General features: G+C 48.2%; 3 protein-coding genes across 3 annotated transcripts; all 3 read right to left on the bottom strand.

The window, feature by feature from the left end:
• Positions 1-3,844: 3,844 nt before the first annotated feature.
• Positions 3,845-4,360, bottom strand: LOC124680997 (zinc finger protein ZAT8-like). Its single transcript, XM_047216003.1, has one exon. It carries the CDS (start codon positions 4,358-4,360, stop codon positions 3,845-3,847), a length of 516 nt encoding a protein of 171 aa, XP_047071959.1.
• A 2,167-nt stretch (positions 4,361-6,527) lies between these two features.
• On the bottom strand, positions 6,528-7,148 carry LOC124680992 (zinc finger protein ZAT5-like). Its single transcript, XM_047216000.1, has one exon. It carries the CDS (start codon positions 7,146-7,148, stop codon positions 6,624-6,626), a length of 525 nt encoding a protein of 174 aa, XP_047071956.1. The 3' UTR covers positions 6,528-6,623.
• A 2,239-nt stretch (positions 7,149-9,387) lies between these two features.
• On the bottom strand, positions 9,388-10,125 carry LOC124680989 (zinc finger protein ZAT5-like). Its single transcript, XM_047215998.1, has one exon. The coding sequence runs from the start codon at positions 10,075-10,077 to the stop codon at positions 9,529-9,531; it is 549 nt and encodes a 182-aa protein (XP_047071954.1). The 5' UTR covers positions 10,078-10,125; the 3' UTR covers positions 9,388-9,528.
• Positions 10,126-11,723: the final 1,598 nt, after the last annotated feature.

Raw genomic sequence — 11,723 nt, 5'->3', positions numbered from 1 at the left:
TGGGTTTACGGGCTCTGTTCTGCGCCTGGGGCTTCCGAACCCGTAAAAACAAGGTTTATGAAATTGATTTGCATATAATCGATCAAAGCTGAGCGTTTAAAACACAAACAAATCATGCATAGTTCATAATGCAGACATCAAATGACACAACCAAATGACACAGTTCATAGTTCACCATCAGATCTAACCGCCGGCATCAAACATAGGCAGTACCGCCATCAGCACCATCGGCAGTACCTCCTGGAGTCACATCGGCACCACCTCCTGGAGGCACATCGGCAGCAGCAGTTGCCTCTTGACGAGCAGCTCTTCGCCTCGCCGTGATCTCCGCCGAGGTCTCCTTCCATCACTCCAGCTGAACCTCATTCATTTCCTTCGTGTTCATCATCAAGATTGCCCTCTCTTCGGCCAATAGTAGCTTCGTTGCTTTGGCCTTCTTCACATCGATCCTCATCTCCTCCAACTTGGCTTTGGTCTTTGCTTCCTCTCGGCTGGCTTCAAGCTTTGCAAGGCTCACCTCCTTCTTCGTCTCGATGATGACACGCTTGGTCTCCAAAGTCTTGGTCGCTATCACCTCCTTCGACTTCATCATTTGATCAAACTTGTCCCTCAACAATGCAGCCTCCCCTCGAGCCTCATCCTTCCCTTCGCTTTCTTGTTCCCCTCCGGCTTGTCGGCGTTCCTGCCATCCTTCTCGTCCTCGGTGTCGTCGAGCGCAACCATCGCAGCCTTCTTCGGAGCGACCTCTTCATCCCTCAACTTCCACTTGGGAAGGTGTTGGAGCACATCAAAACAATGACGCATGGTGAAGCTCTTGCCCTTGTTGCCGGCCATGTCTCTGTACCTAGCATCGGCAATGCGATCCTACATATGCAAAAGGAACCAACAAATCGTCAATATCTCACCGACGCTAAAACTAGAATTAGCTTTCTGAAATATGCACTCACATATTCGTCGATAGTTGCGCCACTAGGAGGATTGGACACCACTTGGTCCATTGCTGCTGCCCACCGGCTACACGCCGGTTTGATCGCGTCCCAACGACCTTGGAGGGATCGGTAGGTGCGATCGACAGGATGGCGAACGCGCGGCATGAGTTTGTGGAACTTGTCCTCGATGCGCTGCCAGTAGCGCGTGCCTGTTTGATCCGTGCCGGAGACAGCATCCATCCCCACGGAGGCCCAAGCTCGGCACAAGGTGGCGTCTTCAACCTCCGTGTAGTTGTTGGCCCGCCTCTTCTTCCGATTTCCATCGGCCGTGACCTCCACCACACCGTCGTCCTCTTCCTCGTCCCCTTCGTCCCCTTCTTCCCCTGCTTCCCCTTCTTCCGCGCAGTAGTTGTCGTTGCTGAATGGCGGGAGTGGGTTAATGTTCACCTCCCCCAACATCTCCATGTACGTGGTGGAATCGTTCCTAATTTGACGAGGCCTCAATACGTATTTGCAATGGAAAAAACGGAGGAAAGTTCATGTGTACCTTGCTGCGCCATCGTCGAGCACGGGATGGGCGGCGGCCGCGGTGGCTTCCGGAGGCGGCCGCGGCGGTGTAGGCGGAGATGGGCAGGGAGGCGCGGGGCCACGGCCAGTCGCCGCCTTCACTTTGGTCCTTTTCGGACCCGAACTCTTCGGTCTCGCACGGACGGCCTTTGGCTTCACCGCCGACCCACCACCGGGGACCGCCCCTGCACCGGCTTGCGGGAGCATATGCGTTCCCGCGCGCCGCCTCTTCGCCGCAGTCGTCGACGATACCGCGGGGGTCACAGGGGTCGGAGCGGTGGCCGGGACTGTTGGTGGAGCGGCGGAAGCTCCGGCGACCACGGGAGATGGTGCCGGCGCCGGCGGGGTAGCAACGGCGGCCGGTGGGGTCGATTCGAGACTCATCGGGGACAAATCGGAGGTTGGCGGCGCAGAGGAAGCGAGGGCGCACAGATCGGCTGGGGCGGCGGCGGTTGGGACGAGCTGAAGGTTCCCTCGCGCACAAATTAGGGATTGTGTTCGGGCTGCGTTCGGTTCGCTCCGTCGGCCCCTACAAATACAGGCCGACGGAGCGAACCGAACGCAGCCCGAAAAAATATTTTCGGTTTTGGGCCGTTTTCGGTCACTGATCGGCGCCGTTTTTCGCCCCGAACCCGTAAAACGGCGGTTATTTTTCGGTTTTGGGCCTTTTACGGGCTCTGTTAGAGATGCTCTTATGAGCAACAAGAGCTAGCCCATCTTTGAGCCTTTTCCTACATCTGTAAAGATTGAAGGTGTTGCCCTTGAATATAAAATCATCCCTAGTCATCTAGATAGTCCATGTAGTCAAAATAATCAATTTCATAAAGAAGAAGAGCACTTTCAATGCAGTTTTGAGACTTGCTATGATGCTCTGGATATCAACCTGCTAAGGTGGTGTCCAAGAAGGACAGAGGTATTGCCAACACATTTTAGCAAAGGGGCATTGAAAGGTTTCTAGATTCCATCTTATCTTCTCCACACATAATACAGGAATAGTTATCCATTATAAAATTCTTTCTTTGTAACATTGCTCTTGTATTAAGGTGGTTATGAACCAAGAGCCAAAAGAAAATCTTATGCTTTTGCTGACAGCCGCCTTGCCACATCCGCTTCAAAGCAGGTATTGTTCCACCGAAATCCATAAGAGAACTATAAACAGAGGATACCTTTGTAGTCACAGAATTGCTAAAAACTCTCCAAGTGTCAGTGTCCCTAGGTGGCTCAAGATCCAGAATTAAATCTTGAAAAGATGGAACTGCAACAATGTGAGAGGGGCAAATAAAAGAGATTAGAAGCCTTTGGCACAAGTAATGCTTGCTTGATAGAAATTCCTTCATTCTTGCAAAAGGAATAAAGATGTGATGATTAGTTTGAGTGTATTTGTAAAATGTGATTTTTTTGGAAACTTTTATACAACATAACTATGGATTGTATCTATAACTCCAAAAAATTAGCTCATTAGAGAGAAAAAAAATGATAAGTTCCAATGTAAGCTCAACATGTTTTTTGAAAAAGTATGACCCAACGCCACCTCATAAGGCAGGGTCGGGCAACCACAAGACCTAACTCGTTACCGCTAGCACCATTGCTAATCCGTCCTGAAAAAGTATGACCCAACGCCTACACGTTGCGCTTTTAAGTAGTTGCATTTTGGATGGGCTTGGGATTATCTCAACATATTGATGACATATATGCTAAGGGGTAGCTTCGATGTGGTGGAGAGTGATAACAAGATTATATCGACGTATTGATCCGTTAGATGCTATAAGGCATATCCTTGTTAGATAAACTTAATCAAACGTGCCGTAAATTACATCCTTCGGGTGTGTGTGTGTGGGTGGGTGGGACGATTGTCCCCTCTCGCACCTTCGCCATACCACAATTTGGAAACATCCTTCGTCGCTTGTCCAAACGACACGCAGCAGTCGACAACCATGGAGAGAATATGGCTTTGCCTTTTGGGGGGCAAAATATCAAAATTTTATTCCTCTAGTATAGGATTTTACAATATATCTGCCAACCGAAGTTTAGATTGACATGTTGTGTGGACGATATTGATTTCTGTTACTCCAAATTAGACTTGCTAATTTATAACTAATGAGCTTGAGCAAAGTAGATGATAATATTTCACTGGGTGGCCGCAATCCAATGGAAACATATGGAAACCAAATTGGGAATTTCTGTTATATATACAATGGAGATCAATGAATTCCTAGATGGTTCAAAATCTGAGACAGATTACAGAGCTGAAACGCTACTCGGCAAGACCAAAAAATGAACATATCCCATACTAAAATCATTTACAGGTTCTCTAATTAGAAACAGACAGCAGATCCAGCTAGTGCTAGCTATACGAACAGCTCGAGCAAGACTGGCGGCCGGTGGGCAGCGTGACCGACCTCTTCCTGATCCGGCTGCAAGATGATCCACTGGTTGTCGGCACCGGCGCTGAGCGCCATCTCGCCGCGGTGCCGCCTCATGTGTCCACCGAGGGCCTGACCCGTCTCGAAACCGAGCCCGCAGATATGGCACTCGTGCTGCTGCTTTTCCTCGCTCCGCTTCCGATCTTTAATGGCTTTTGCGACGCTGACTCCGAGCTCCAGCCCGTGGCGGCCGCGGAGGTGGCTGGTCCGGTGCCCGCCGAGAGCCTGGAAGTTCGCGAAGGCGCGGCTGCAGGTCTTGCACACGAAGTCCCCTTCCCCCGACGTCGCAACCACTCTTCCACGGCGTGGTCTCTTCTTCTGCATCGCCGTCGTCGAACCACCGGATGAGTCCACCGAGGTCGTGGAGGAGGAGTCAGTGGTAAGCAACAGCACTAGCGACACGGGCTCCTCCTCCCTCGCACGCTTCATCCCAACTCCCATGGATGATTCGCTTATCTGCTAGATCGCCGTGTGGAGCTCGATTTTCTTAGCTCAGGACGGATACGAATAGATGGCTGTGTTGGCGGAGGAGGCTGGCGGCGCGGTTATATATAGGTTGTGGCGTGTGCGTGCGTAGTGGCGCGGGGGTCGATGACGTGGGTGCAAGGTTGGTTCGAGCTGCGATCGGACCAATCGGGGAGTGGCAACGCGACACTCATGACGTGGACGGCTGCGATCGGATATGGTCGTCGACTCAAGGTGGATTCGCGTGGTGCACCGGCTAGGCGCGTGGCAGAAGTTATATTCTGGGAAGTTTAGGACCACCGAATTGCTGGATTGCAGCGTGATTAAATGTTTTGGTGGGACTGGCGACCAAAAGGATGGTGGGACGGACGACGAAAAGGACGACGAAATATGGGGAGAAGGGGGAACACGTTCGTTCTTTTTAAGTAGTAGAGAAGTCATAAGGTACAAAGGGGTGTTGCTAGAGGATAGCAAAAAGATGCTAGCTAGAAGACCATAGGTCTAAAAAAGAGAGAAAAGAAAGCCAGAGAGCCTAAATTTTGAGACTAGCATATGACTTTCTAGAAGCCTTATGAACAAGAAAAGCTAGCTCATCTTTGAACCTTTTCCTGCATCCGTAAAGATTGAAGGTGTTGCCCCTGAATATAAAGTCATTCATAATCATCGAAATAGTCCATGTAGTCAAAATAATCAATTCAATGAAGAAGGGCACTGTCAATGCAATTTGAGACTTGCTATGATGCTATGAATATCAACCTGCTGAGGAGGTGTCCAAGAAGGGTACAGGTATTGCCAACCCATTTTAGAAAAGGGGCATTGAAAGGTTTCTAGGATTCTAGATTCCAACTCATCTTCTCCACACATAATGCAGGACTAGTTATCCATTACAAAGTTCTTCCTCTGTAACATTGCTCTTGTATTAAGGCGGTTATGAACCAAGAGCCAAAACAAAACCTTATGCTTATGCTGACTGCCTTGCCACATCCATTTCAAAGCAAGTATTGTTCAACCGAAATCTATAAGAAAACTATAAACAGAGGATACCTTTGTAGTCATAGAATTGCCAAAAACTCTTCAAGTGTCAGTGTCCATAGGTGGCTCAAGATCCAGAATTAAATCTTAAAAAGATGGAACTGCAAAAATGCTTCCTCAGAGAGGGGCAAATAAAAGAGATCAGAAGCTTGCTTGATGGATATTCCTTCATTCTTGCGAAAGGAATAAAGATGTGATGATAAGTTCCAATGTAATTTATAAAATGTGAATTTGTTTTGGAAAAAATTATACAACATAATTATGGATTGTATCTATAACTCCAAAAAATTAGCTCATTAGAGAGAAAAAAAAATGGTAAGTTCCAATGTAAGCTCAGCATGTTCTTCAAAAAAAGTATGACCCAACGTCACCTCATAAGGCAGGGTCGGGCAAACGCAAAACCTAACTCGTTACCGCTAGCACCATTGCTAATCCGTCCAGAAAAAAAGTATGACCCAACGCCTACATGTTGTTCTTTTAAGTAGTTGCATTTTGGATGGGCTTGGAATTATTTCAACGTATTGATGACATAGATGCTACAAGGGGTAGCTTCGATGTCGTGGAGAGTGATGGCGACATATTGGATCACCTGGACAAGATTATATCGACATATTGATCAGTTAGATGCTACAAGGCATATCCTTGTTAGACAAACTTAATCAAACGTGCCGTAAACTACATCCTTCGGGTGTGTGTGGGTGGGTGGGGGGATTGTCCCCTCTCACGCCTTTGCCATACCACAATTTGGAAACATCCTTCGTCGCTTGTCCAAATGGCATCAGTCGACAACCATGGAGAGAATATGGCAATTTCATTGCCTTTTTTGGGGGAAAAATATCGAGATTTTATTCCTCTAGTATATGATTACAATATATCTGCCAACAGAAGTTCAGATTGATATGTTGTGTGGACGATCTTGATTTCTGTTACTCCAAATTAGACTTGCTAATTTATAACTAATGAGCTTGAGCAAGATAGATGATAATATTTCACTGGGTGGCCGCAATCCGAGGGAAACATATGGAAATCAAATGGGGACTTTCTGTTATATATACAGTGGAGATCAATGAATCCCCGGATGGTTCAAAATCTGAGACAGATTAAAGAGCTGAAACGATACTCGGCAAGACCAAAAAATGAACATATCCCATTCTAAAATCATTTACAGGTTCTCTAATTAGAAACAGTCAGCAGAGAGCAGATCCAGCTAGACGAACAGCTCGAGCAAGACTGGCGGCCGGTGGGCAGCGTGCCCCACCACCTCTTCCTGATCCGGCTGCAAGATGATCCACTGGTTGTCGGCACCGGCGCTGAGCGCCATCTCGTTGCGGTGCCGCCTCATGTGTCCACCGAGGGCCTGGCCCGTCTCGAAACCGAGCCCGCAGATATGGCACTCGTGCTGCTGCTTTTCCTCGGTCCGCTTCTTCTCCTTGATAGCTTTTGCGACGCCGACGCCGAGCTCCAGCCCGTGGCGGCCGCGGAGGTGGCTGGTCCGGTGCCCGCCGAGAGCCCGGAAGGTCACGAACGCGCGGCCGCACGTCTTGCACACGAAATCCCCTTCCCCCGACGTCGCAACCACTCTTCCACGGCGTGGTCTCTTCGTCTGCGTTGCCGCCGTTGAGCCACCGGGTGAGTCCGCCGAGGTCGTGGAGGACGTGGAGTCCGTGGTAAGCGACAACGCTAGCGACACGGTCGTCTCCTCCTCCCTCGCACGCTTCATCCCAACTCCCATGGATGATTCGCTTATCTGCTGGATCGCCGTGTGGAGCTCGATTTTCTTAGCTCGGGACGGATACAAATGGATGGCTGTGTTGCGGAGGAGGCTGGCGGCGCGGTTATATATAGGTTGTGGCGTGTGCGTGCGTAGTAGCGCGGGGATCGCTGACGTGGGTGCAAGGTTGGTTCGAGCTGCGATCAGACCAATCGGGGAGCGGCAACGCGACACTCATGACGTGGACAGCTGCGATCGGATATGGTCGTCAACTCGAGGTGGATTCGCGTGGTGCGCCGGCTGGTGGTTGCTTTGCCGCGGCGGCAACGCGCGAGAGCCAGATGCAAGGGGTGACAGCCGTTGGGCGGATTCGGACCATTCAGTGGTCAATTGATTAATCCGAATCATACAGGCTGCGTTGATTCCCGGTTTGGACTGGGCGGTGCGTGCACGCGATGGAGCGACCGGGAGAGGAACTGTCTGGAACCTTCTCGTGCTGCCAAAAGTATCTCCTTGTTCTTGGACGACCGGCCGAGATATTTTTTCAGTCCCTTGCATACGTACTTTTACTCACTTGCCCGTTGAATGTACAAAGTCAGTCGACCAAGCGTGACGTACGGAGTGATGCCACGGTACGGCGAGGACTTCATGCTTTCTTTGGAGATGTGCACTCCAGTGATAATTACAATCAGCATGTGCTTTTTATGGTTTCCTAATTCAGTATAGAGGTCGTTCGACAATTTCTATATATGATTTAAAATATGTTGCAACTGATATCAGTTTCCAATTGGAGATGGGTTAAAACCAAGGTTTTATAGTATGGACAGAGATTTGGTGCACATGGGCACCAGTGATCTCGTTTTTTTAAAATAATAGTTTTGAGTTGTAAAAAATTCTGGAAAAAAATCCACACATAGTCAATGATGTATCCCACAAACGGGCAAAAAATCAATTTCAAATACCTAATATTTTGAGCTGCACAAAAATGACAAATTTATAGATCTGAGTAGTCATTTTCAAATCTCCAAAACATATCAGAATTTATCATTTTTGTCTAGGTCAAAATAAAAAGAATTTCGGATTGGGATTTTCCATGATTGTGGGATATATCATTGGTAATCTACAGAATTATTTTCATGATATTTTATAACTTGTAAAAATATTTTTCAATTTTTTTAACTGAGCGAGAGCACTGGAGCTCGTGTGCTAAAAGCACTTTTCGGTTATTTCTTCGTTACTAACGTGCTATAGCATCATGCTAAATTACGTGCTTTTGCTCGCTCTAACACTATTTGCGAAATACCATGTTATATCGTGTTAAATGTTATTGCATAATTATTTTGCACAAATTTTTCCAAAAAAGTATCACATTTTATAAATACATTTTTTATTAGCTGATCTTATGACCACAAATAATGAAGAGATCGTACACAAAGTCACCCGCGCCACCCCAGGGAGTAGGGTCGAGTGATCACAAGACCTAACTCGATGCCGCTAGTACCACACTACCACTGCTAATCCGTCCAGAAAAATTATGACCTGACGCCTAGAGGTTAAGCTTTTAAATAGTTGGATTTTGCATTCGTTTGAGATTATTTTGACGTGTTGATGACATAGACGCTACAAGGGGTAGCTTCGATGTGGTGGAAAGCGATGGTGACATTGGACACACGGATAAGATATATCCACGTATTCATCCGACTCAAGTGCTACAAGGCGTATCCATGTTACACAAACTTAAATGAAACGTGGATTGCAGTACATCTTCGCCATACCATAGTTTTGTCACATCCTTTGTCAATGGTCAGAACGGCCCGCAGCGGTCGATAACCAAGAAGAGAATATGCCAATTTCCTTGCCTAATTTGACATTCAGATATTTTTGTGGCAAAACATGGAGATTTTATTCCTCTAGTATAGGACTACAAACTGCCAACAAAAGTTCAGATTGTAATGTTATGTGGACGATCTTTATTTCTATGACTCCAAATTAGACTTGCTAATTTATAACTAATGAGCTTGAGCAACATATATACACCATAATACTCATAGATAGGGTGGCCGCAATCCGAGAGACACATTTGGAAGCCAAATGGGGATTTTCTGATTACACTAACATAGCAAATTCATGATTGCATTTAGAAGAGCGAGAGTACGTATATGGTCGATCATGAACAAATAATTTTCGTCGGAATGTTATATACAGTAGATGAGATCAATGAATCCTCAGATGATTCAAAAACTGAGACCTATCATCAAACAAAACGCTAACCAGGTAGTAGATTGAAGAATAAACGTACATCTTTCTTTCTTTCTTGAGAACAGAATAAACGTATATCCGACTTCAAAGAAATTTACAGGTCCTGCACTAAGTAAGAGTCAGCAGATCCAGCTAGTGCTAGCTATACGAACAGCTCGAGCAATACTGGCGGGCGGTGCGCGCCGTGCCCCACCACCTCTTTCTGGTCCGGCCGCGCGATGAGCCACTGGTGGTCGGCACCGCCGGCGCCGATGCTGAGCGCCATCTCCTCACGGTGCCGCCTCATGTGGCCGCCCAGCGCCGGGCCCGTCTCGAAGCCGAGCCCGCAGATGTTGCACTCGTGCGACTGCTTGTCCTCGCTCGGCTTCTTGTTCTTGATGGCTTTTGCGACGCCGACGCCGAGCTCCAGCCCGTGGCGGCCGCGGAGGTGGCTGGTCCGGTGCCCGCCGAGCGCCTGGAAGGTCGCGAAGGCGCGGCCGCAGGTCTTGCACACGAATTCCCCCTCCCCAGAGGTCGCCACCACCCGCCCACGGCGCGCCCTCTTCCTTGCCGCCATGGGCGCCGCGCCGGCCGAGTCGGCCGACGTCGTGCACGAGGGCGTGGAGTCCGTGGTAAGGGACAGCGCCAGCGAGACGGGCTGCTCCTCCCTCGCGCGCTTCATCCCCAATCCCATGGATGGTTTGCTTGTCATCGTCGTGTGAGTCTCGAACTATCGATCTTCTTCTGCGTCGTTGGTCTGTTAGAAGGAAGGATGTGAATGGCAGGTGAGGCGGCGCGGCGCGCTTATATATATATAGGTTGTGCTGTGTGAGTAGGGCGGGAGGCGGTGGCGTGCGCGTGCGGGGAGCGCTGACGTGGGTGTCAAGTTAGTTGGGGCTGGCCGACTGAAAGCGTGGTGGACCAATCCGGCCGGGAGCGGCAACACGACGTGGACGGCTGCAATCGGATATGGCCGACTCGGGCCGGACGTGTGGTGCGCGGGTTAGGCGCGTGGCGGCTGCCGGTTGCTTACGCGACTACGCGAGGCAGAGGTGTGGGGTGACGGCCGGTGGTCAATTGACTTAATCCGAGTCATGAATCATTCAGGCTGCGTTGATCCAATCGGGGTTAATTTGGAGTTTGGACTGGGCGGTGCGCTCGTGCGTGCACGCGAGCTGTTTGGAGCCTTCTCGTGTCTGTGGAAAGTGTCTTTTTGGTCGACCTGCCGGCCGGGATATTCTTTCAGTCTTGTGTGCATGTACTTCTTCTACTCACTTGCTGCGTCGCGTGTACAAAATCGGTCGACCAGCCGTGACATAAGGAGTGATGCCGACACGTACGGAGTGATGCAAAAATTATTTTTAGGTCCACATCGTGTTGTTTTATCAGAGATAACATGCCTGTTTCTAAACTCGTGCCTCGAAGTGCTTATTTTTGTGAAAAGTCATATCTTTGCCTACTATGCAGATTTAGATCTTTGACGAGTGACATCTAAAAACACTAGGTAAAGAGGGTCTTTGCCGTGTGCGACCTAAAAAACACTAGGCAAAGAATTGTCTTTGCCGAGTGTCTATTAGTTGGCACTCAGCAAGGTTGAGATCGTCAATGTTGTTGTCCGATGGACGGAGAGGAGTGAGGAGACACGTGCTGCATGTCTTTGCCTAGTGTTAAAATTTGACACTCCATCTTTGCGTAGTGTCCAATTTTGACACTCTTATCTTTGACTAGTGTTTTTTCTCTGTTGAGTGTATTTTCCAAATTTATCCTGTATAGGCTCTTTGCTTAATATTTTTTTTTCTGAGTGTACTTTACCGTTTATAGGCTCTTTATCGAGTGTATTTTCAAACACTAGGTAAATGTGGTCTTTGCCACATACCCTTCTTTGATGTTAAGGTAGTGCCTGTGGATAGCCACCGACTATCAGGAAACGGTAGAAGAATAGAAACTATTCTGAGGCACCTATTAACGTGGTGGCAAGAAAGGAAAGACCAAAAAAAGATTTTTTTTAATACCTCTAACAATCCGTACCAACCAGTCTGATCATCTGGTAGCGACCTTAGCCGTTGATAGAGCATAGCCCAGGAGTGAACCATATTGATCCAAGGAAAGAAGGAGTGCTCCGAAATAAGACACTCGGCAAAGCACAAAAAATACAGGAATATAATGATATCCGGTAGTGACCTTAGCCGCATGAGATCGATGCCTTTTTCTTTTTTTCCTTTCTCCTAGTACTAGTTTGGAAGACATATGCTTGTACTCCATATAGAATAAAGTACGTTTAGACATATACAAAATTGCGACACTTTTTTTTAAAATGAAGAGGGTAGGATTTTTGTAATACAGTAGAGTGGAATGTGG

This window comes from Lolium rigidum, unplaced genomic scaffold (assembly GCF_022539505.1).
Source record: "Lolium rigidum isolate FL_2022 unplaced genomic scaffold, APGP_CSIRO_Lrig_0.1 contig_32528_1, whole genome shotgun sequence".
Classification (NCBI taxonomy): Eukaryota; Viridiplantae; Streptophyta; class Magnoliopsida; order Poales; family Poaceae; genus Lolium; species Lolium rigidum.
Note: the sequence above shows the minus strand (reverse complement) of the source record. Positions and strands in the feature narration are given on the sequence as shown.

What these genes read in the sequence shown, in the direction of transcription:
- LOC124680992 (XM_047216000.1), bottom strand. Translation starts at nt 7,148, where the DNA reads ATGGGAGTTGGGATGAAGCGTGCGAGGGAGGAGGAGACGACCGTGTCG.
- LOC124680989 (XM_047215998.1), bottom strand. Translation starts at nt 10,077, where the DNA reads ATGACAAGCAAACCATCCATGGGATTGGGGATGAAGCGCGCGAGGGAG.
- LOC124680997 (XM_047216003.1), bottom strand. Translation starts at nt 4,360, where the DNA reads ATGGGAGTTGGGATGAAGCGTGCGAGGGAGGAGGAGCCCGTGTCGCTA.